Source organism: Rhipicephalus sanguineus, chromosome 3, assembly GCF_013339695.2.
Source record: "Rhipicephalus sanguineus isolate Rsan-2018 chromosome 3, BIME_Rsan_1.4, whole genome shotgun sequence".
Taxonomy (NCBI): domain Eukaryota; kingdom Metazoa; phylum Arthropoda; class Arachnida; order Ixodida; family Ixodidae; genus Rhipicephalus; species Rhipicephalus sanguineus.
The window spans coordinates 162,333,351-162,359,638 of record NC_051178.1 but is presented as its reverse complement, the minus strand read 5'-3'; the positions used below and the strand labels follow the sequence as shown (position 1 = coordinate 162,359,638).

At 45.9% G+C, this 26,288-nt stretch overlaps 1 protein-coding gene across 1 annotated transcript in view; it reads right to left on the bottom strand.

The window, feature by feature from the left end:
- LOC125756124 (uncharacterized) overlaps nucleotides 1–26,288 on the bottom strand; it is a 145,690-nt gene that overhangs the window by 12,562 nt on the left and 106,840 nt on the right. Inside the window, exon 38 of the mRNA XM_049414206.1 lies at nucleotides 14–64. Coding sequence (XP_049270163.1) covers nucleotides 14–64 — 51 coding nt within the window. The remainder of the gene's footprint in view (nucleotides 1–13; nucleotides 65–26,288) is intronic.

Sequence of the window (26,288 nt, the reverse complement as noted above, 5' to 3'; positions counted from 1 at the left end):
CTACGGCGCTTACCTGAAGCAGTGCGAAATGCAGCGTGGTTCGCTTCGACGAGAATCGAGCGCACTGTTTATAAGCAAGAAAAAGGCGACCAGTTTTGTAACGCCACGCCGAGATAGGGGAAGACCCGCGACACGCGCTTTCGCGTCATTTGCTTTCACTCGCCCTCGCCAACTCTACTTTTTTTTCTTTTGATTTTTATCTTCCTTCCTCTCCTGCAACCCTTTCAGCGCCTCGGCGCAGGCTGGCGAGCGCGACGCACAGTCGATGCGTTTACGCAACGAAATGTCGAGTGGAGAATGAAAGAAAAGGCTCGTTGCTGGCGGAACTGGAAATGCGCGACTTTGCGCCGCATTCGTTTTTTTTTTATCAGCTCTACACGTGCGGCGGCCGATGAACAGCCCGTCCGGTTCCTCGTATTCCTGTTGGCGGCGGCAGTAACCTCAGATAGCCGCGTGCGTGGGGGCACCAGAAGTTCGACGAGAGGGAGGCTCGCATCCGTATATATACGCGTGCGCTTATAAATATATAACCAAACCTTGGACTCAGAAAATACTGGCAAACGCAAAAACAACCATGCACGCATGGGTAACTTTTTGTCATGTGTTGTTACATCACTCGATGACACCCTTATTCTTATTAAGTACTAAAATTTGGGGATACATATCGTTAGCCGTTGGCTTCGGGACGCAAGAAGATTAGTCGACTCAAAATTAAAGAATAAAAACAAAACATAAAATGCCACCTACACAGATGATCGTCGAAATGCTGGAACGAGGTTCTTCCCTGTTTTTAAAGTTCTTTGTTTTGTTCGTGTAACCTTTCTTTTTCAAAAATTAATTTTCGGCCGCCCTGTTGAAATAATCTGCCATTACATTTGCAGCTGCGTGGCGAGTTCCTGTACACAATACAAGCATCGCGCATTAGAACATTTCATGTTTTACGGCCTTGGTAAGCCGCACGTATTTCCGCGTTTCCTGCACAAGAGGATACAAACGCATTTCACTGTGGGTTGCCTGTGGAAATACAATCGCTTATTCTTCAGAAATGATCGGGTGTGCGATACCCTCAACAACAGGTGGCGCGTGATTTACACGGAAGTAGTGTTCAGGCGTGATACAAGTCACGGGCTCCTCAAGAGGAAAGCTGTAGTTCAAGGCTGTCCTCTATCGTGTACCTCGATTTGCATATTGATATATGCGAGAACTGCTGCAATGCACGCGCATTTATATAAATACCATATTTCGTGCCCAAAAATTTAAGACATTTTGTCCGCCCCTGCAGAGATCAACTTTTATAATTTGTCATTGGTAAATAAGAAATAACTTAAAATAATATTTTGTAACAGGTAACGCAGTGCAAGCGACACCACATGTCAAATAGTATTACAGCAAAAGCTGTTATCAGATTACAGCGGCAGTGGGCACCTTGCATGTGCACTTGTATTAGTTGATCGAAGAGAGTCTACAACGGGGATCTGAAAGACCGCTCTTTCAGCTTTTGCTGTGACTGTGCAGTGTTTTCTAAGCAGCCCTTGCAATTCTTTCCTTCTTCTTCAGAAACATTTTCTTGGTGCGAAAATGTACTATACTTTATGTCTCTTTTTCTATCTAGGGTTTTTAATGTCCCAAAGCCACGATATGATTAATAATGACGCCGTAGTGGAGGGCTCCGGAAACACAGGTTCAAAAGCGAAGGCGAGCAACTGAAATGCTCTACGGAACCCGAATGTTTAGCAAAGTGTGCTTTTGTGCGAACTAATTAGAAGGTGGCACTCTGTTTACGAATACTATGTAGAAGTGCTGATGCTAGAACATGCCCGTGCTTTCTGATCAAGCAGGTGTTTTTCCCCCTGGAATCGTAACCGATCGGTCGTCCATAAGAACCAAGTTCTAAGTTTGTTTCCTTCCTCAAATTGCGTTGCGTCTCAGTAAGCTAAACAGCAAACACTTAGTCATTCTTGTATTTCACTGGAATAAACGTTCATTCATTCATTCATTCATTCATTCATTCATTCATTCATTCATTCATTCATTCATTCATTCATTCATTCATTCATTCATTCATTCATTCATTCATTCATTCATTCATTTCTAAGATTCACATTTATGATCAAGGTCCTGAAATATTTTTGAGAAATGATCAAAATTTATGTGATAAAGCTGAAACACCTAATTTGCATCCCTTGGCTTTGCAGTTCAATGGAAGTTCTCCTAACCATGGTATTTCTATGGCAGTTCTTCTAACCGAATGTACTGGTGCCTGTAATGTGGTCAAATTTAATGCGTGAGTATCGTCCCGTTTATTTGCGGAAATGGATACACGCAGTGACGGGCGAAGCAGGGTTCAATGCATGAACATGAGAACAAAACGAAAATCGATGAAACAGAAGGTGTTCGCATACAATATCGAGTCGTTCTTGTATAAAACTGGTTGGAATGAAGAGATTTTACACTACATTAAGTGGTAGGCAGGAAGTGGCACAGCAGATGACAATATCTAGAGATTTGTTGTTAAAAAACAACAAAAAATACCAAAGGCAAATGAATATGTTGGAGTGTTTGATTGACTTTAGCAAATTTACCTTTCACGAGTTAATAATGAATTTATACCAGCAATGTTCCACTTTACTTTTGTTAATCCATAAAGAAAAATATTAACCAACTTAACCTATCCCCCTATCCGCATTACTGCGGCCCAGAATTTGCATAAAATAGAATTGATGACGTGGAAAGCTCTTTCTTGATTTAGACATGTTTCTGAGCAAATTAAAATGTATATAAATGCTTTCTTATATATGAGTATTTTTGCAGAAAAAATGTCTAACATGTTAACGGGTCTTTTTTATTTTTGTAAATTTTTGTTGTTTTCTTTGTCATAATTGGGGGGAGATTTCGTACAAATGCCTAAAAAAATGAAAATCATTCCGGAATAATGTAACCATTCTATTTCAGATGCTATTCCTTCGTGCATCGTTAGTAATCTGAGTGGCGGGGCGTCCATGTTGGCGCTAGTAGCAGACGGAGGGGGTGTATTGAAGGGAAACGAGAAAAAGTCGACCGGAAGAACTTATTGCAGCCTGAAATCGCTTTATTTAATGTGACGGTTCCGGCTGGCCGTGAAATGTGGATGATAAGAGGGGAATAGAACTAAATGAAAAGAGTTCTTTCAGTACAGCGGCTCCGGTTTTGAAATCATCCTTAGAGAAGCACGTGTAAGAAGCTTAGAGAAGAATCTCGAAGAGCGCTGCGAACCCATCCTTCCTAACCTAGCGGAAATTAGTAAAGCTAAATCAATAAAGCAAATAAAATAAAGAAATGAACACGTTAAAAAGGTTTATGATTTTTTGCAGCATTAAAAAAATTCATCATTCTTTTTGCTATACTCGATTGAACATGCTGAATAGCATGTTATAATAGGTTAATAAAATAATAAAGACAGTTAAAAATGATTTATGAGTTTCTTGCCGAATTTTAAAAACTTCTGATAATTTGTTTTGCTATGCTCTATTGAACAGCAGAACTTGACGAGAGAAGAGCATCGGCCGCGTTATCCGAAGGTTGTAGGTTCGGTCCCTACCCGAGGCAAGTTTATTTTTCATCCACTTTAATTCCTTTTCATTTATGTCATAATTACTATGCTACAGCTAAAACATGCAAGTAATGTCTCCTATACTTTCCTAAGCTTTATTGTCTTTTGGTTTCATGAAGGTATAGCAGGTCGTCTTGCGTACGGATCTACGATTGATATATGTTGCTGTCGGATGAGGAAAAGTCGGGATATGTAACTGTACCTGAAGGCTGAATGCGCTTGACCAAAAAAAAAAGTCGTCCTATTATAACTCGTCGTGGTTCCGTGAGGACCGCAACAGCATCCTTGCAGATTTCGTGACCAGTCGTGTGCAGCGCTTCCATTCTGTCCTGTGGAGAGCAGGACTTCAGGAAAGAAGGCAAGTGTTTTCTAAGAATAGGACGGAAATAGGGCATCCAATACGCTATAAAGTTCCGCGTTATCTGACTTGTTTATCGACTAATGTCTAAGGACGTATTCGCAGTTTGGACGTGTAGCGCATACTCATAACGTAGTTGCTGGGAAAGAAATATTCCACAGGCAGCATCTGTTGTGACAAACAGGGTCCGTCAAGTTGCGTTATCTCATCACCACTTGACTGATCGGCGTTGTCGCCGTGCGACATTCAGGAAAACAAATTCATTATCGCTGCGGAAGGACCGTGACATTTGACGGTCTTGGACCCCAACTTCGATGACTTCGACGTGGCAAACAGGATGTCGTATGCACGAAAAAAATACCCATGCACATTATCTGCTATTGGCCGTCACCCTGGTAATACCTTCGTTACCACGCCAACTGCTATCATGATTGAAGGGAACCGGAACCACAACCAATGAGAACTCGCCTTGACTCATGGGATGTTTACGTATCATAAGAACACTAAGGTTTCTAAGAAGCGTGAAGATTCTTGCAATTAACTCGTGTCGTAGGAAGGACCGAAAAACTTCGTGCGTATGTTTAAACAGGTAGCTACGTAGGAAGCTCAGAGTTGGCATGAGCTCCGATTTTCCCAAGACATGAGAAATGCAGCATATTATGCCTTTTGTTATTAAATGAGCAAATGCTTGTGACTTGTTTTAAAGGAAGCCGTGTTTCCTGCAGTGATGGTCGCAACACTTCAGAATATGAGCTTCAAGTAGTTTATAAAGATCAACAAACATGGAATTAAGACAATAAAGAAGCACATTCAAGTATACAAGCAAAGACATAAAATCTCAACAAAATTGATGTCGCACTTTCATAACTTGCATATCCCTTGAAAGTCTACATTCCGGAGCTATATCTGAGTGCAATTTTTGAAAGTGTTTTATCTAAAGTAAAAAATTGTCGGGTAACTTCCAAGGCAGTCCGAGGACGCTGTGCGCCTTTTTATTCGTGCTTCTTATTCGGAGCGTATCTGTTCCAACACTTTCAGCTCCTAACTTTATTACACCTTGTGTCTGTCGTGCCTGTCGATGAGTTAATGTGCTGACGGTAAAGAAGGTCTTCAGCAAGTGTAAATTTCGTGGCAACCAATACAGTTCTCTTTTAAGTGCGAATAAATGCCGGCGACGTACTGATGTGCTAAACGCTGAACCTGCAAGCTCTTCATCGTTGAACCTCTCAGCCTATTCAGCGTCCTTCAAGGCTAATCGCGTACAGGGCAACAACGGGTATGCTATTGGCCGCGAGATCGAGCGGAGTCGCCGCCTGGCGGCTACTGGCTGAAGCGCGCCTAGTGTGGATTGCTCCATGCGTCGTCTGATAGCCGCGTTGTGTTTGCATGTGCGCGTACGTCATGCAGGGCCTCAAAAGGCGGTTTGTTCCGTTGCGTTGGTACAACTTTAACCGCTCGTACGTATGCCTAACACGATGTAAAGAAGCATTTGGCCTTGATCGGCTGTATATGCACTGTAATAAGATCAGTGAGTGCACTTGTCGAGAGTGCTGTGTGTGGTCGTCGTACCGTCCGTTCACGAGAGTCATATCAGTGTAGGTGCCGCTCTGTGGTTCAAGCGCATTGCAAAGTGCACTTTGCGTTTTCCTAAAGATGAGAAGTATGTGAATATAGCCTTTTAGCGGCTCGGTGGTTAAAAAAAAGGCTCTCATGCACTTGCGCGTTGTGGTTAGGTGCATAACTTCGGGACTGTCGTTTATAGGTTACGCGACGCGCTTTAGTTTTGTACGGTCCTGGTCCCACTGCAGAGAAATATTTCTGTCAAGTCACGTCTGACGCTTCGGCACTTATATTGTCCCCTAAACAGAGAAAATGGAATGACACGGAAATCGCAAAACTGAGTTGCCTTGGGCAATTATAACTTGTGGCGAAATGTATACAAAGACACCCGTGTACTTGCGAGGTAGCTTATGCCTGTCAAATTTGCGCTTTGGCAAGTTCAGTGTCGGAAGTGCGTCAGGCCTCAATTTCTTCCGCGAAAACCCTTAAAAAAAGAGAACGAGCGAGAAAAATATATTCATCAAGATCAGCAGTGGCGATAAACTCGCTCGCGCATTTTCATCGCTTACGTGGCGAGTGAGGGCTCATAAAACGATACCCTTTACTATGCACCAGATCATGCATGCACACTTGCTGCGTTTCGGTGAACGTACTTGCCCTGCGGAATACTGAGAACTGTCCTCGCGGCCGTGTAAACGCAATGGAACATGCGCGAACTACAAAAGGGCTCGGGGACTCTCGTTTAAACAGACTCATAGCCAAGCGCGAACAAACTTTGCACTCACAGCGCAGACGGTACATGAATGACAAAGAATAAATTCCATGAATTAATATTCTTCGTTCTCGATTGATTCTCGCTTAATTTTCCTGCGGAAGTGTAGGAAAATCAAAGCACAGGGAAGCTTCCCCGAGCGTTCGCTTACTGCGACCGTCTTCACGCTCGTAGTGCACAGCAGCAACAAGCATATAAACGCACACATTAGCGAAGTTATCGCTGACTACTCACCATTCTTTCTCGTCTGCGAATGCGAATGCACCGTCGTCGAAGTGCTTGCTGCACACCATGGCGTACTTGGAAGGCGTCTTGCCGTTACGAAGCCTAACGAGCCACAGTCGCGACGTTCCGCGTCGGTGGGATAAAAATGGAAGCTTATCCCTGGCTCCGTGCAGTATGTGCGGCATTGTGGCACCGAACAAAACCTCACCATCGATAACGAAGAGTTTTCTGCGGGTACGGAACACAAAATCACGATGTGAAAACAGAAGCCCCGTGTACTTCTACACACACCACATGAAACCAGTATCCACACTAGCGGGGTGACGGTGCTGCCACCTCTAGGTCGATCTCGCCGCGAATAATAAACAATAATATTATTTGTGATGTAATTAGACTGGATTGCGCGTGCAAACTGTGCGGTGCAAGTGTTGAGCTAATGGGAATTGCGTGGGAGAGTCCTTGCTGTCTTTGTTTAGGCTTCAGAGTCTGAGGGATTGTAACATTGGACGTTGTTCTTTCGTTTAATGTTGGTAGTATTGCACGAGCCAAACTTCTCAAATAATTTGGATTGAAGCCTGGCCAAAATACAGTCAATTTCGTGGAAGAAGTTGACCAAAATCTACGATACATTGCGGATAGAGCTGCAGCTCACAAAAGAAGCAAGACAAGCAAGACGAGAGGGTCGAAAGTGAAAAAAAAAATGAATTTGGCAATGATTACCAAGCTGCTAGCTACTAAATGAAACAGTGGAACGGCGTTTGTGGCAAAGTGTGTTCGCTTTTCAGCTGTTTTCTAACCTAAGACTCAATTGTCTCAAAACCATGAAGAGGAATTACACCGGCGCAGGGGAAGCAATATCGAGCGTGCAGCAGAGGCTCAAGCTAGCGAACTGTGCTCGTTACATTGCACGACCAGCCACCAGCTCTTACGTTCAATAAATCACCTTTATATTACCATTATTTTCTTTTTATGCCAAGATAACCAGTTCATCATTTTTTCTTGTGTTCTGCATAAATTGCCTACAACTACTGTACCAGAATTGAAGTCATGCATTTTACAGATCTTGTGTTACAAATTTTCGAAAAGCAAATTAACTGAAAATTTAGGTCCTAGTGGTAAAAAGTTCGCCAAAATTCTAATATTAGCCACATTTAAATAAGTACGCGTCAGTTAAATAGCGGAAAAATTGAAAGAAAATGATATATGCTTTATGCGGATATCCTTCTCTAACACTGAGAAAACGGTACCTCAAAATGGCCAAGAATGTCTTGCAGGGTTTATCCCGTGCCCTTAACTTTACGATCTATAAGGTGAGAATTCACCGATAATAATATTGTGGGCATTTATCAGGCACATCTTCATCATCTGTACATGCTCATCATCACATAGTGTTCTTCATCATTATCGCTTGTGGGGACACATCTCGAGATTGTTCTGTGCCTCCGATGTGATCGGTTCGCATGTCCTCAAGGCGTATTAAAGGCGTGTGAAGAGCTACGTCAAAATATTATTTCACAGTGGCAGTTACTCCTAAGCAGTCGTTCTAGTTTTCTTTAGAGCAATGTTCTTTTTTATTTTTAAGAAGTTTACGACCGTATGAACCCAAAAGACAATAAATAGGAACATAGAATATGCGAAGTATACTGTTACTTTATTTTAAACTCAAGAAAATATTTTCTACATTTAATGCCGTTCAAATTTAAAATTTTTCTCAGGATTATTTTTATTTCTGAATTTCTAAATAGCAATGAATTTTTGCGTACTTACTTGATAACATCGGCTTTCGGGTTCATTTATAGCTAGTTTCTTGACATAATTCCGTTTTGTTGATTACTTAAAGCTTTAGGATTTCATTAGTCCAGGTTACTAGGCCACATTTGTCAGTTTAATTTTACTTTCTCTTTTAAATGCTGCAAAGAACGTTTGAATTGGCTGAGCTGTTTCCTGATGAGCGCAATTTTTCGTTTGACTTCTAATCAAAAAGCGAGGGATTCAGTGTCAACGAAAGAGGCTGCATGTTGGAAGCGTGAGGTTTTCAGGGTTAAACGTACAGAAAATTTTCTCCTGCTCTTTATTGCCTGCCCCAAGCGCTGTGTGATTCTTGATTTATATTATCGAATGTTCCAAGAATACGTGATGCGTTCCTTCTTTGTTGCTAAAAAATGAGCTAGTGACGTTGCTTTCAAGTTCATTCAATGTGTCTTCATGGCGAAATGTACTGCAAAACATGTCTGTATAGCTCTTGAAGGCCTCTTGTCTATGTGCTCTTAAGACTTGAAGTCGTAATGAATGTCGAATGCTATGCGTGCAAAACTCGTTTACGTTATTGCACATGTGGTTTTAAATACGAAGCATTTCTTAGCGAACGAATGGCACTTTGAAGGAAGGAAGGAACAGGAGAGAAAGGAAAGGCAGGGATGTTAACCAGTCTAGAAGGACCGGTATGCTACCCTACACTGGGGGAAGGGATGGGGGAGATATAAAGATAGAGAGAGAGAAGGAGAGCACGCACGCACAAAAAGTCACACACATCTCACACGTCGTTGAGAGTTTCTACCTACGTATCTATCTAGCCGCCTACGTGTGGTTGCTCTCGTGATCCCCTCCTTAACTTGGCGTAGACCAAAATTAGTGTTCGAGGGTAAGAGGGTTTGACGAATACGACTTTCTCGTCATGACATGAATAACATGAAAATCCTGTGGCGTACGTCGTCAAGCCCTTTGCTCCAGACACGTGTGCCACATACCCGTATACGCCATGGGCCGTGGTATGCGCCGCAGGTGATTGACTGTTTATACACCCAGGAAAGGTGTGAACAGACATTGGTAATTTAAATGCGAGAACGTTAAGAAAAACCGGCATCGGCAGGTTTGACTCAAGGAATGCAAAGATTAAAAATCGGGGTCCCAGCAGGAATCGAACCCAAGCATTCTGCGTGGCAGTCAGGTACTCTAGTACAGAGCCACGCCAGGTCTTGGAACTGCTTTGGAAAAAGGCCTTATGCAGGCGTAATGTCGGTGCAACGTCAATTGTGGTTGCAGTGCTCGCTATCTAATTTTATAACAAAGCAATAAACATTACATATGTACTCTGATACAGGCGTCATGCCGGGCTAATGTCAGTTGTGGTGCCAGTTTTGGCTCCGCTTTTATAGCAGTCCAATAAACATCACATTTGTACACATATGATTCAGCAAGCTATATTCAAGCGTTGCTCAACCCCGAGGAGTACGCGAACGAAAGTTACGTTTAATATTCACATCATTGCATTGTAAAGAGCACTTCGTTTCAATCATACGGACATATGGGCTTTAACGTGAGTGCTAACGTTACGCCAGACCTTAAGTTACCCTTTAAACGCCAGTGTAGTCGACGTGCCTGGAAAGCCCACGATGTGCACACAACTACTAGACTTACAGAAACACGTCGATTCACCTGGTATTTCTCGAGTCAGAGCGAAAAATGCAGCACAGAAAAATTACTTGCCGACTGCCTCGCATGAAACCGAATCCCACAAGGTGTGAAATATGCCGAATTTTTAATATAGCAGTATCATTCACAAACCTCCATCTGTCAACAGATATATGAAGCTTAATAAAACTTGTTGCTTGGCTAGTTTGCACATGCTTACTGAAGTACAAAAAAGACTGTCTGTCGTTTTCTGTCTTAAATTCTTCCTCGATGGTACGCGTCTTTTTTGTACATCAGTAAGATATATGAAGTTCGACAAACTCATCGCCTCATTTATGCCTAGCTACCAGTCCTAGCTCTGGTAAGGTATAAACCAGCGCAAACTGTTTTCGGAAGAGGATGATATGCAGGCGAAAACAGATAAAGAGTTTGTGCTCTTTGACATCTTATTAAAATGTGCCAGCTGGCTCAGCGACACTTTCTCTTAACCTATGTATTCGTTGAGCAGTGTTTATATTTAGGAGGCCTGGTAAGCGAGAAGCTCGGAAAAACAAAAACAATGTTCACAATTGATAATTACTTTTCTTTGTGAATGTACCTTTACATATTAAAGCTGTCGCGACTTTGTCCATTGTATTGCTTCAACTGTTTGAGTATATTCCATATCACTTCTCCACGAGGAGGAGGAATAAACTTTATTATGAACCAGCAATTTAGGTTCCTTGGCCTAGGCCTCCCACGTGGGGACGTCGAGGTCTTGCCTCTTCGCCGCCTCGCGGCCACTTCTCCACGAACCATAAATAATTTAAGAGTACCAAGCACGAACGTTTTGTATTAATCTTCAATATGATTATTAATAATATTATCATTGCTGTGATTTTCATGTATCCTATTATCTGTGAGAAGGTGTAGCCAGCGCTATATAAAAGCGCTAACATTTCCTAAGCACCATATAATAAGAACAAAGGTAAAAAAAAAAAAACATTGCGCACGACTTTTATAAGATAATTATAGCGCATTTTACGAAATATAGTGATTTAGTGCATGAAATTACACTTCCATAACTTCCGAATTCTTTCACATTGATATTGAGCCCTTGAGTTACTTTACAACGCTCTTATTCTATCGACTTCGGCAGTGACTAAGTTGACGAGCCCATTTCTTTAGATATAACACGTACAACCTTTTTCGCATTGCATTGGTTGATTACTGATTGCGTGGTCTCGTTTATGTTAGCAAAGCCACAGGTATACAGTAAAATGCAGGTATAAACGGCATTATGAAAGGTTCTCTGCTGCCGTACAAAAGGTAAAATCGTCATCATCATAATTTATCAGATGCTGCCATGGTACGAAATCTAAGCTGTTCCCGCATGAAATCTAATCGTTGCGCATTTCTCCTCACTTGTACGTGTGATTTCCGTCAGCCTATTGATAAACGTGGGCGGAAAATACGGTGGACCGATAATAACGACTAATCAGCTGCTGAATGATATCGCCAGAAACTGATGAACTGTGGCGATGCGCTCAGCACTTTGGAATTTGTTTCAAGTAAGACATCTTGATCATCGATAGCTGGAGATAACCGTCTTCATCTGAATTAAAAAAACAAATCGAAAGATAACAGATAATTGTTTATAAGCAATACATCCAATTAGGCATCGCGGATTTCTTGAAGTTTGCACTGAGAAGATCGATATGTAAGGACTACCCAATAGACAATTTACAAAAGGTAGTGAGAATACAATTTAGCAGAAAGTGTTGTTTAATTACCAGCTAAATGTTCACCTGTCATGTGAACAGCAGCTGCGAGATCTGAACTTAGCAGTCATTAATAAACTTATAAACAATAATAGTATGGCTGCTATACAGGGAAAGAAATCGTATTCTGATCCTAAAATATTTCTTTGAAATAAAGCATTTAGCTCCGTCTGATCGTGTATTGTCTACAATTCGAAAGATATAAATTGCATATCTTATGTCATAACGACGCATACTTTGTGGCTAATAATGGCGTAAACTTCGAGTGGACAGAAAAGCACTCGATCTTGACTTGGCTTTCTTTGTATCCTTTTTGTTCTCCTATTCAAGAAAGTGGCAAAGCTTCGTTAAAGAAACATGCTTGTAACGCAGTAAAAGTGCAGTCTGGTCACACCTGCGGCAAATTGTCGTTTTGTACGTGTGATGCTAATTAGCATTTTTTAATAAATGGCGTGTTAAAGTTCACGTTATTTGTGACAAAGTATTTTAGTCTCACCAAGAAAATCCTTTGTAAAGGCGCATCGCCTTCCCTACATTCGCAAACTTACTGTGACAAAAAATTAACTGTGTAGCGTAAAAGAGACCGACATTTAATTACCGTGCTTAAACACACATGACCGTCAATTTTGTAGCTTATTTTTAGATCAGCCATGGTATTGCTCTTTCGCTGGGATACCGCGTGTTTTCTGCGTGAATACAGTTTCATTCTTTATCCGCACCGTGCGTGTAGAAAGACCAAAAGACTCGGTGAACTTTGTAAGCGACAGCCCCGTTCTTACGTCAAGGACGCTCAAAGAAAAAGAAAAAAAGTAGTGTTGACACGCGCGCCGCTCTTTATCCGCGCTATCTTCCGCAAGCATACTCTCTGTCGACGTCTGCAAGAAAAAAAAGCTTTTAGCCGTTTCGACGAAGACCGAACGGCATCGACGGACAGTCTGCAAGCGTAGCATGTTCAACACTGGTGAAATACTGGGTCTGCACACACGCCCTTCGAGTGCAAATGCGTAGGCAGCGACGCGGAGATTCCCAGCTTTTCTCTCCGAAGGCAACTCTCAGGCTCGGCTCGTAGGCCATCGCGTAGCCAAGTTGCGTCTGCGGTATTAAACGGACCCGCCTCCACGATTGCATCACGCGCCGTCGCGCCAGCGATTTTCGCTGCTTGCGAAACTATTTTTCCGAGGACAAATAAATTATTCTTGGCATGTCCTTTCATTCACGTGTTCTTATCGCCTGCGACGTCTGAGGATCTATATATGTATATGAATGCTTCGAGCAAAAAATCGGAATTTTTTATTGATTGCTTCATTTGACAACCAAAACAAAAAAGTCACAGTTTCGCCGCAAGGCCGAAGCAATGAATGCGATAGCAAGAAACTAATGCTATATGAAGTGAGGCTCGCCAATCGATACTCTCAGTTTGAACAGCGCTCCTGTTGCAAAGGCGGCCGAAGCAGCGAAGGAAACTAGCGTGCTTCAAGTGTCGAGCTGTGACACTTGATAGTTCGCGCTCATCTTCTGTTTGTTCATTTAGCGGCGTCCCTTGAGCTCGAGTGGCTTTCGTACGCTCCGTAACATGAGCGCGGACATCGCGGTGAAAGCGTGAAACATACCTCTTCCCCTCAGCACAAGAAAACCGCGCGAGCAGACAGCGGAAGGGCAAGGTTCTCCCTGCGCAAGTATAAGAAGAAGCGAGCGAGCTCGCCAACGACTTTTAAATGCGCCTGTCGCGCTCCTAACGCCATCTCGCTGGTAATGAAGAAACACTTATAAGCGCAGCCGTCTCTGAGTCCGTCCAGCGGTAAAGGGTGTGTATATAACGCCCGCCGTTACCTACGTGGAGGATCTGCGTTTCGTGGCGTAGTGGCTAGCGCCACTCGCTGCGGAGAAAGAGGTCCCTGGTTCGATTCCGCGCTTCGGAAGCATTTTTCTGAATTATTTTTCATTGCGGCTTTTCTATATATATACATACTTATACATATACGGTGCATGACGGCGGCGACGGCGACGGCAAAATCCAGCCGAGACTGTCCATATAATTGCTATCGCAATAAAAAACATCGGTTTGTCGCTTGATACCCAGTTCATTATCAATTTCAAATGACGTGGGAAACAAAAGAAGAACAGAGGTTTCATCGTTTAGATGTTTAATAATATCTGGCGTTTAACGCCCCAAAACTACGATATGATGATGAGGGACACCGTAGTGGAGGGCTTCGGAGATTTTGACCACTGAGGTTATTTAACCGTTTAGGCTTTTAGAAAACACGCTGCAATCGAACACCTCGCAATTCATTTCTCCTTAGTAGTGGTAAACGTAATTAAGTGACGAGCAAATAGCAAGTTCTTTGAACGTCAATGCAAAGGTTACATTTCTAATTGCACGAAACGTAGCTTTCTTGACGCTGAACGAGTCTCCTTACTTTTCGTTGCCGACAGTGTTTTTGTGAATTGTAATCACGAATAACATTGTGAAATATCAGGTACGCTGTAACTTTTTTTTTTCTTGCTATAATGATAAGACTGATGTTGCTTCACTAACCACTTAATTTCAAGTTCTTCAGCCGTGGACTTTGGTACTATATTGCTTTCCGACACAAGCATGAAGCAATGCCTGTTGTAAGACTAGTCTTCCGACTTAATGGGTTTGATGCAGTATCGTTCATGTGGATGAGAGTGGAGGCGTAGTACTTTTCATCCGTTTAGCTGCTTTGCTTAACCACATAGCAACAGCGATTGTGATGAGTACAACGTTGATACGTTTGCGTTTACGGCGCATACGACTCTGTGGCATGTTTATCTCCAAGCAGCTATAGATAAACCAGGCCGACACTATTGGCGGAACACCCGTAAGAGGCTGGATAGACCTGTGTCTACCAGCACCCTAGTGTGCATCCTGTGTAGTGCGTTATCTTTATTTATTTACTATTGGTAATTTGCTAATTATATGTACACTCTGGACGGGTTTTTGCCGTCTACGTCGCCGTCATGTTCTAAATAAATTCGAAATTCATAAGATCCGCCGCGCATCGTATGTTCTACCCGCGGGTAAAAGCGCGCGATCAGGGCGACGAACGTCGCTGAGGAAAAGATCAAATGAGCCGGCCCATCCGTCGCTCGGAGGGCGCATGCGATAACATCCCTTTGCGTGTTATACCTGCCGTCGAATGCTGTTCAAACAGAGAGCAAACGCCCCGCCCGTCTTTAACCAGCATGAAGGGACGAGGGTAGTGGGGGGGGGGGGGGGGGAGTACGCTCGTGCAGCAGCTGTGAACTTTGATCCTAAGGGTGCGGTCGCGATAGCTCGCGCGCGCTCTATCTAGGCAGGCATCTTTGTCAGTGTAGTAGTTATGCGCCCATCGTGGGCTTACCAGGCACGTCGACAACACTGACGTTTAAAGGGTAACTTATGGTCTGATAACGTCAACACTCACGTTATAGCATATTCGTCAGTATTATCGAAACGAAGTGTACTTTACGGTGCGATGATTTGAATATCATACGTAACTTTTGCTAGCGTATTCCTCCAGGGTCGAGCAACGCTTGAATATAGCTTGCTGAATCATAGGAAAACAAATGTAATGTTTATTAGGCTGCTATAAAAGTGGAGCCAACACTGGAACCACAGACGCTAACCTGACACGACGCCTGTATCGTAGGAGTACATATGTAGTGTTTATGGCTTTGTTATAAAATTAGATGGCCAGCACCACAACCACAATTTGACATTACGCCTGCATAGGGTGTTTTTCCAAAGCAGTTTCTAGACCTGGCGTGGATCTGTGGTAGAATATTTGACTGCCCCGTAGAAGGCTTTGGTTCGATTTCTGCTGGGATCCTAATTTTTACTCTTTGCATTCGCCGGGTCAACACTGCCGCTGTAGGTTTTTCCTAACGCTCTCGCATTTAAATTACCAATGTCTGTTCTCACCGTTCCGGGGTAGATATTAACTGTCAATCCCCTGCGGCGCATACCCGTACACCGCGGTCCGTGGTAAGCGGGTAAGTGCCACACGTGCCTGGAGGAAAGGGTTTGGCTACGTACGCGACAGGATTCTTACGTTCAGAATTTTATGACCAGACAGTCATATTCGTCAAATCCTCGTGCCCTCCTGTGCCACTTTTGGTCTACATCAAGTTAAGGAGGCGAACACCAGAGTACCCACACGTAGCGGGCTGGACAGACAGACAGACAGACAGACAGACAGACAGACAGACAGACAGACAGACAGACAGACAGACAGACAGACAGACAGACAGACAGACAGACAGACAGATAGATAGATAGATAGATAGATAGATAGATAGATAGATAGATAGATAGATAGATAGATAGATAGATAGATAGAAAGAAAGATAGATAGATCTTCTTGTGTAGCTTCTACAGCGTTGCACCTGATGTATGAAAATGAGTATAGTTACATGCACGAGATAAGGCATTCTTTGTTTCACAGAGATCACATGTTTCACATACAAAGATTCATTATTGGATTCGATATTTCCAGGTTGTTTCTCCCGAATACTTGTGTTAGAGCAGAGTCCTAATACTTGACATTTGAACATCCCTGCAGAAGTGAAATATATTCGGCGTCTCAAACCTGTTTTATATTCGGAAGGCTCGAGTCCAAGCTTCTTGACGCCGCAGCTTTACAATCTTAGCTTTGCGTAAACGCCTCCACCCTCTGCACGAGCGCAAACACGAACCAAATGGCATCCGCTACGTGGAAGAGCTGATACACGTACACATGCGCACGTGTGCACGCCGGCAGCCAGCTTGCGCTCAACAGCAAACACCATATTAGTTAAATTGCGCGCTTCACGTTACCTTCATGGAGAGGCTCTGTGCGTCTTCGTAGCCCCCCCAGTACTGGTCATTAGATGCGTACGGGCACATTCCTTCTGAGTCGAAGCTGCGGTTCCACGTGCCAGACTTGATGTTCTTGCAAACCTAAAGAGGAAGCCGGTGATTAGGCCGATGTGTTACCCGACACGGATAAGCACGTTCTCAGTGAGCGTTGCCACCGTTTTGCTCAGGCCAACTTGGCCATAAAGAAAAGAGCAGCGTTTCATGGCCATGTCGCAGCGTTTCGCTGGCAGCTCCTTGAATCAAACCACTAGAATAAAAAAACTTTAAATTCGATCTAAACTAGAATTTACCTCTTTAATTTATGACATTCATCATTTTAGCATAAGTAAAGCCCTCTCATCAGGGGCGTAGGCAGAAATTTTTTTCGGGGGAGGGGGGGGGGCACCTCCTTGATCTGAATGGGGGCGGGCAGGGAAGTGTGGTCTAGTGACATTTTGTGCTCTGTATCCCATAGCAGAAAAAAAATTCGGGGGGGGGGCACAGGCCCGGTGTGCCCCCCCCCCCCCACACTGGCTACGCCACCGCCTTTCATCGTTCCAGAACCGAGCTGCCTGATGGCTACAAGCACAGAACAAGTATTTCTGCTTTAAAATCACGGTTGTGTCTTCCTTCCTTTTCCTGCCGCCGTAAAGCTGCTCCTCCTATGGTTCAAGAATCTTGGCTGCTGAAAACGGTTGTTAGTCCCGCCGGTTTAATGCTGTATGTCTCACCGAGAACGAAATCACGGAGGTCGTATGTGGTTGTGTCAGCTATTCCAATGAAAAACGAGTATGCATTCATCAATCCAATTTCTATCCAGAGGTCGCGTAGCAATGTCGTATTCAAGCAGGAAATCTGTGATGGCAGATGCATGTTTTATCAAATGAAGAAGTTGATGCAGGCGACATTTAGGGAAACTTGTATGCAACCAGTAATGTTAGTTGGGGATAGTTCTTAGCCAGAAAATAAAGTTGCCTTACAGTGTTAGCCGTTGATAATGGGAACAGAATCCCTTAGATTTTGTCCACGTTTAATGGTGTTGAATTCATTATCCCCTATACCGACTGCTCCACTGTCCTATGGTGTAGGCCAAACCGTAAACTATGAAGGGCTGTCTCTGAGCCGCGTAATATGTGCTACATTTTGCATGGTCACTCTTGTAGACCATGTTGTAAAGCAATTTGCAGAGGAGCAAGATGTCGTATGTGGCAATTTACTTAAATTTTTATTGCGCGGTTGCAGTTACAATAACATGTGCTGATCTGTTGGATGACGCCAACTCGTCAGCACAAGTGTGTATTCGCTCCCACGTGTCTCATTTAATATTAGCGGAATCAATTGCTCTGCCTTCGTATTTATCGCCGAAATAGGCGTTCCTGTGGCTTGTGGAGACACCTCATTGGAGATTAAAATATTCCTGCTGATGTATGAAGAGATGGAATACTGCTTTAGTTATTGGGGAAAACTACTAGCGATTGGCTGAGGAAAACAGGGCCACGCGTTGAAGAGAAATACGGGAAAAAGGTTCCCGTATTTGCTGAAATACGGAAAAAAGGCCCCATAGTCAATTTGAAACAATCAGCTGAGGTGTATGGTGTGATTTAGCGATCTCTAACGTGCAAGACTGCGAAAAGAACTAAACGCTTTTTCTCCTGAAGTGCACCCGGCAAGTGGCCAAAGCTTCTATTTGACTTGTTATGGTGAACCACCGAACGTGCCTGGCCCCGATGCTGCACTCAGTTCTTTGAAACCCCATGGAACACCTAGAAGAATTCTTGTTTTTCTGAAACTGTTATCTGATTACGGGGCGCAAGCTGTTATTTGATGACTCAACTACACATTTCAGACGGAGAACTGAAACGCCTGCACTGAGTAAAGAAATCGGCCAAACAGGCAAAACGCATAACTTCGTTTTGCCTCTCACAGACGGCGGCACCAACCCGCTCCGCCCCGCCTACCTACACCGCCAACAGAGAGCACCGTTCGAGAGAGAATGTGTGAAAGATATAAGGCGCGTTCGGGAAGTGTCCCGCACCTGCCAGGTTAGGTTAGTGGGTTGAGCGTCGGGCGCTTACTGTCACGGCCGCGAAGTCGTGGGTTCCATTCCCAGCTGCGGATCTTTTTCTTGTTTCTTTTCTTTCTCACCCGTTGGCGTCTATTTTATTGTCATAACCGCAACGGAAGTGCTTGGTGATCCCCGGCATAAAACACTTTCGTGTTAAAAGAAGAGGTGCAATCAACGTACCTGTCGATCTCTGGTATGTCGTAACCGTTATCCAATATTTGTGGGGTAATGGGAACGGCAGCCGTAAGCCGAAGCTTTTGCGCTCTGAAGGCAGCGTACAATTCTTGTGGAGAATAAACTAGCCTTTACACGGCAAGAACCAGCGAAACCGTCTGAGCTCGCGTACCGGAGCGCCGACTAATGGGTTAGAGTAAAGACAGAGCTTATTTTCACCGTTACAGACCCGGAATATCAAAGAACGGGCATTTATTTTTCTAATGGGTCTTCAAGTTCAATGAACATGAAGTGTCATTGTTTAGGAAGGAGGTCGATCGGCAATGCGTGATGATGGAACTAGGTGGGCGATGTAACGGAACGAGCGTGAGCATAAAGTTTGACGGTTATTTTCTGAGGCGATTTGTTGTTTTTGTACGCTCTTTATAATTGGCAAGAACACACTAACAAGAAATAGCGCTCACAATGGAGACTTGAACATGCGTACTATAATCGTCGACCCTCGTAATCGTCAGCTGTGCCTCAGTATAAATTGCCTATTTCTACTTGGCTACTGACAGGCCTTTTCTTTATAACTACTTTATGGCAGCGTTCAGAAAATAACAAAACGGTGAAGCTAACGCTGCTCAAAAGAAGCGGTGGTGTTGTCCGGTTCCCGGAAAAGCCCAGTCGAAGACAACTGAACCGGACTGCTCATCGCGCGCGCGCGCGTATTCTCGTTCATTTCGCCGCTGCGCTCCATTATACGGCCCTGACCGACTCGCCGGTCGACTCTCGCGCGTTCAGGTTAAATAATCGTATGGCTGTACGTAACGTACGCAATTAAAATAGCGACCATTTGCTCGTCAAGAATCACGATAGGCTGGTGTGCCTCCCATAGACGCCCTTTAAGTTCCTGTGGATATACTTGTCTTGCTTTGTACTGAGTTAAAGGTATTAGCTTTCTGACCCTCAAAAGTACGGCGATGTTGACCTTGTCCTCGATGTTGACCGACTGCCCGATCTGGTATTCAGCTGAGTCCACAAAACTGGCGCCATTTGTTTCTCCACAAGCTTTTAAAGGGACGTTGCCCGTGCTTTGCGCCGTTCCTTGTTATATTCTAGATGCATGTTCTTGGGGAATAGGTCGATGTGTAAACAGGCTCGGAGGGATACTGGGATTGAGTGTTTGTCCCCGTGTTGTCGATCATAGTTGATACCGAGTTTGTCCAATATGTGCCTGCCAGTTTCGGTGAGTCTCTCTAGGTGAGAATGGCGTTGTGCTCCAATCAGTTTGTCAAGGGCGTTGTGTAGACCTTATTGGAGTAAAAGGTTTGTGCATGTGTTGGTCGGCAGTCCTAAGGCAAGTTTGCAGGCATTGCGGGTGATGATATCGAGTTTTGTCATTTCTGCCTCATTCCAATTGTGGAAAGCGGCGACACACGTCATGTCGCAGGTTACGAAGGTGGTGAACGAGTGAACAAGGTGAATGAGGCTCTCCTCTTTCATCCCCTGTCGCCTGCTTGTCACGCGTTTGAGGAGACGCGACGTATTGACTGTTTGGCGAAGGATCTTAGAGATTGTCGTGGAGTTTCCACCGTTTAACTAGATAGTCATGCCTAGGATCCTGATGGTTGAGACCACTGGTATGTTGCCTTCATCCTGTGTACGGAGGTGGATCTCTTCGTAAGTGCGTTTGGTGGCGGAGGCCACAGGGGAACGACCGCGGAGTGTGGGGCGATACAGTAGCAGTTCCGATTTCTTTGAGGAACATCTGAGCCCTGTGTTTGGTAGATAACTCTCCACTCGGTGGATGGCCTCTAGTAACGCTGCTTCATTAGCCATCGCTGCCCGTGGACGCCCGGATGGCTATATCGTCCGCATAGCTTGTATGTTCGATGTCGTCAAGCTCCTTGAGTTTCTGCGCCAGGTCAATCATGACCAGGTGAAAAGCACCGGGGTTGTGACAGATTCTTGTGGGGTGCCCGAGCATCCAAGAGTGTGCTCGTCTGATTTGATGTCCCCGGCCACAAGTTAGGCTAGTCGATCTGAGAGAAAGTCCAGCAATGGGCAAACTCTGCAACTCCCTAGACGGCCAACTCTCGTGTTCGTGGAAAATTCTCAAACGCCTCCTCGACGGCAGCACAACCAGAACTCGTCAACAGGACCGGCTCACCAAGCTAATATTCCAAGAAACCAAAACACATGTTAAGGAACACGTAATCCGGATACTTTGCCAAAAGTATATCCCCACGAGTCGGTACACGAGTCGGTAGTGCATTCGTGCACTACCGACTCGTGTAAACGGGGACGTATGCCAACCAATAATCGCAGCCGATTTCCTATAGCACTACAAAGTCGTCGTGGACATTCGGCACAGCTGCATCTTGGACTCCAAGGCAAGCTTAGTCATTCAAGGCGTTTCCTATCGCGCTGCACCGCTCTGGCTTCTCCAGGCGCACAGAACCGTTCCCGCCTCTTGGTCAAGCGTCGTTTCCGAGTTTCCGGACGTCTTCCGATCAGCCCCCTTTCAGTACTCGGTCACCCACAGCGTTACACATCACGTCGTCACGAAGGGCTCTCCCGTATTTGACCGAGCTCGTCGTCTCGTACCAGATCGTCCCGCTGTTGCCAAAAAGGAGTTTGAACACATGCTTGACCTTGGTTCCATTCGTCCCTCCTCCAGTCCGCGGGCCTCACCACACATAATGGCGCCTAAGAAAACTGGTGATTGGCGCCCATACGGCGATTACCGTGCTTTTAACAAGGCCGCTGTCCCGGATCGGTACCCAATTCCCTATATCCAGGATTTTACTTCGGCCCTGCATGGCTGCACTGTTTTGGCAAGGTCGACCTGGTGAACGCCTATCACGAGATTTCAGTCGAAGCCGCAGACATTTCGAACACCGCCATTATAACACCCTTCGGCATGTTCAAATATCTGCATAATAGGTCATGGTCTCCTATTTCGCTACCCGTCTCCTATCTCGCTACTAGCGAAATAGGAGACGGGTTCCAGATGAAGAACCATGATACCCGTGTTTCTTCATCTTGACCCCGTCTCTTTTTTCGCTGGTACCATTCCTACTGAAACGTTCCGTATGCCATTCCAATATTTCCGTATGTTTCCGTAAGAACCATACGGAAATATACGGAAAATATATGGAACATACACGGAAAACATGAATTCCGTATGGAAACATATCGCATTATTCCAATGACATACGGAACGTTTCAGTAGGGATGACCTATTATTCTCGAAACCAACTAGCCCAACTTTCCGCCTTAACGAATATCTGCGCATGCCATTTCATCTTGGTAACGCGGCACAGACCTTTCAACGTTTCGTTGATCAGGTCTTACGTGGCTTGACGTGATGCTTTGCCTATATCGACGACATCCTCGTATTCAGTACCACTAGTGAAGCTCACAAGCTCCATCTACGTCAACTGCTCGAGAGACTGAGCAAGTTCGGTCTCTTTTTTTAACAGCCCTAAAAACGAGTTCGGGGTCACGCAGCTGGACCTCTTTAGCAATCGCGTCAGTGCACATGGCATTCATCTACTACCGACTCGTGTAACTGCCCTTCATTAGTTTCCTCAGCGATCCACCAGGCAGCTGCGTGAATTTCTTGGCCTCGCCAACTTTTATGGTCGCTTCATTCCTCGCTGTGCCGATATACTGCAGCCTCTCAGCGACCTTCTCAGGGGCCTCAAGCCACCGAGTACTCCCATACTCTGGAAGCACACGGCTGAGCGTGCATTTAGAGACATTAAAGAAACCATTGCCGGTGCTACGCTCCTCGCGCACCCTAGATGCGACGCCCCAACATCCGTCATGCTAGACGCATCTGACACTACTGTCGTCGCAGTCTTGCAACAGTCTGTTGCTGGCGCTTGGCAGCCCATCGCCTTCTTTTCCAAGAAGCTTGCTCCTCCTGAGAGCCGCTACAGCACTTTCGGCCGAGAGCTACTCGCCATCTACTTGGCTGTGAAGCACTTTCGGTATTTCCTCGTGGGACGCGCCTTTCACATCCTTTCGGATCATAAACCACGGACGTCTGCTTTAGCGTCCACCAGCGCTTACAACGCACCCCGGGAAATCATACAGCTCGCCTTCATCTCTGAATACACGAGCGACAATCGCCACATCAGTGGAAAAGCCAACACCGTTGCCGATGCTATTTCTCGCGCCGCTATCCATGCAACAGAACATGGCAGAACGAGCATCGACTACACAGCCATGGCTGCCGCCCAGAAAAATGACGAGGAGCTCCAGCTGCTACACAAGCGTGGCACATCTCTCGCCTTGGCTGATGTCTTGGTGCCTGACTGTGACGTGTCCCTCGTTTGTGATACGTCGGCAGGACGTCTTCGTGCCTTCGTACCTCTCCCATTCCATGAAGCAGTCTTTGATGCCCTGCATTATTTGGATCACCCTGACATTCGCGTCACACAGCGACTCATGTGTGGCCGAGCATTAACGCAGACGTTCGTCGTTGGTAACATGCGTGCCTCAGGTGCCAACAGCCTAAAGTGCATCGCCACACTGTGAGCCCTCTTGGTACGTTCCCTTCCCCGGACGCTGGCTTCAGCCACTTACATGTCGATATTGTCGGTCCCCTTCCTCCATGCGGGAAACATCGCTACCTGTTAACCCACACTGACAGGCTCACAAGATGGCCTGAAGCGATGCCTCTTCAAAACATAACTGTGGAGTCGACCGCTCAAGCACTCGGCACTCTGTGGATTAGCCGCTACAGTGTCCCTGCCACAACTACGACTGACCATGGTCGCCAATTCGACTCAGCATTGTTGGCCGCCAATCTGCCCCGGCTCCTCGGCGCCAGCCACATCAAGACTACCTTCTATTACCCCACCGCCAATGGAATCATCGAAGGTTTTCATCGCCAACTGAAGGCGTCACTCATGGCTTCCACTTTGCCTTCATCATGAACCGAAGGCCTTCCTTTCTTTGTGCTTCGCATCCACACGTCTTTCCGTAGTGACTCCTCCATAACCACCGCCGAGCTGACATTTGGCACCAGTACCACTTTTCCAGTTGCTCGTGAATTCTTCAGCGACTCACCCACGGTACCTGCAGACGTTTCTGACTACTCATACCATCTACGCAACGCTATGAGTAACGTAGTTCATCCCCGACTACCACGAACATCCCGTTGTTTAACGCCCGCCTGTTCTTGTTCGCGTCTGCCTCAACGGTTTCTGACGAAATATATAATTTGTGGTCTCACAGCACCAAAGAGCACAAGCACGGTGAAATTGTTTGAACTAGGTTTGCAGAACACGCTTGACGAATTAATAGAAGCGCACGACATAGCACAATACGAACGACTTTCAAAGACAAAAACAGGTGAGTACGTTCTTGAAAACCTAGGCATAGGCCATCACACGCAGCAGGGTGAGAAAAGTCACAGTTTCACCGCAAACGAGAAGCAATGAATGCGATAGCAACAAATTGTAGTGTTACACGAAGTGAGGCTGGCAGCTAACTGTTTTGTATTCGATCTCGCGTAACTACAAAACGCTGGTGTAAGAGAATACGGCCGCTCCAGGGAGCGATGCTCTCCGCAGAGGCACTTCGCGTTGAGAGCGCAGCACGTGGAAGGGCATACGAGCCGCCCGCTGTGATGGCTTTCGAGATAGCGCGAGCGTCAGCGATCGCGACCGTGCCCTTAGATTCAAAGTTCAAAGTTGCTCCTCGCGCGGCAATCCCCCCTCCCTCGCGTCTTCGCGTCATTTTTCATTCTCGTTAAAGATGGTGGGGCGTTTCCTGTCTGCTTCGACGGCAGGCCTCCCGAGCGGGGTGATGTTATCGCATGCACCCTTCGAGCGACGGAAACGGGATGGATCGTTTGATCTCTGCTTCGGCCGCGTTCGTCGCCCCCGCTCGCGCGCTTTTAGCCGCGGTAGAACATACGATGCGCGATTTTATCGATTTGGACTTCATACTGGAAGGACATGACGGCGACGGCAACGGCGACGGCAACGGCGACGGCAAAAACCCGTCGATACTGTCCATATAATTTCTATCGCAATAAAAGATTATGTACCCGCGACGGTGAGAGAAAGGATAGTATTTCCGCCGTTGCCCAAAAACATGCACCCGGAACATCACGCTGGTAGAAGAAATAAGAGGGTGCAGGGCTTGCAAAGAGAATTCGGAAAGGGCCGGCCGGGGAGCGGTATTCGAGGACACGGCCAGATACGCGCGCAGGTGTGGCTACGTGGCCGCGGTGGTGAACTGCGAAGGAATATCCAAGACGAGCATTACGGTGCAAACCCCCCTCACCGAGGCCGCCGAGGAGGTGGCCATCGCTCTCGCGGTGGCGACCAACAAGGCCGAAGTAGTAATTTGCAACTCGCAAGCGGCGATACGTAACTGTGCTAATGGTCGGGTCTCCACAGAGGCGCTTCACATCCTAACGAATAACGAGCAAAAAAGCGGAAACAAAAATTTTGCAGTGGCTTAGCTCGGGTATGCCAGAATATACGTAGCGTTAGCAAAGGTTCAGCTGACTATTCTTAGCTTTTCAGATTGTCTAGTATTATTAGCCTTCTGTTCATTCTTCGTACCCTGAACCGCTAATTGCCAATCAACTACTTCGAGATCCGATGAGATAAGCTTCTCGGCTCTTCTGCGCCGTTGAGCAGCATTTGCGCTCTCCTTCTCCATGGCGTTACCCACCTGAAAACGCCAGTCAGAGGCGCTATCAAGCGGCTCCAGCGCAGTGTCAGATGGCGACTGCACAGCGAAAGCGAATAGCTGCGCGCGCGCCGGCGCCAGTGTGTCTGTCATGGCTACGATGTCACTCCTCTCGTATGCGCAGACCAGCAGCGGCAAGTCGCTCACGCCGGCGCCAGTGTGTCTGCCGCGGCTACGACGCCACTCCTCCCGAACGCGCAGACCAGCAGCGGGCAGCCGCGCGCGGTGGGGGCGGAGAGCGCGTGAGATGCCGGCTCCGGTGAGCCAGCTGTGTGACATCACTGATCATGCGCATGCGCAGTACGGCTCATGAGTATCCACCCGAAATCGGCTCCGGCTAGGAAAGTGTAGCTAATGCTACAAAATAATACTTTCATTATATGGACCCCCGCACACACGCAAATTTCGCAGACCAGCAACGAGGCATACGCGGCGGCTCGAGAGATCACGAGCCGAGCCGTTGCGAACGCCGACGCCGCTTCGACCGAGGTCTCACGCAGGAAGAGTGGGAGTGGAAGGAACTTATGACTAGCTTCAATGAAATAACGCAGCACTACAAGCGAGGAAGACACAAATACCCAGCACCACACAACATATTAAATAAAAAGCAGGCAGTTGCGCGGTGGCAGCTGCAAACACACTTTTACCCAAACCGAGTTATCTTTCGTCTCTGTTACCTTGATGTCTATTTGACAGACAAATACAAGATGTGCGATGCAAAGGCAACACTGGGCCACATACTGATAGAGTGCTTGAGTTTAGACGACGAAGCACAGAGAAACCATGAGGAGGCAGCATCGGACCGCAGGGTGCGCTGGAAGGAGGC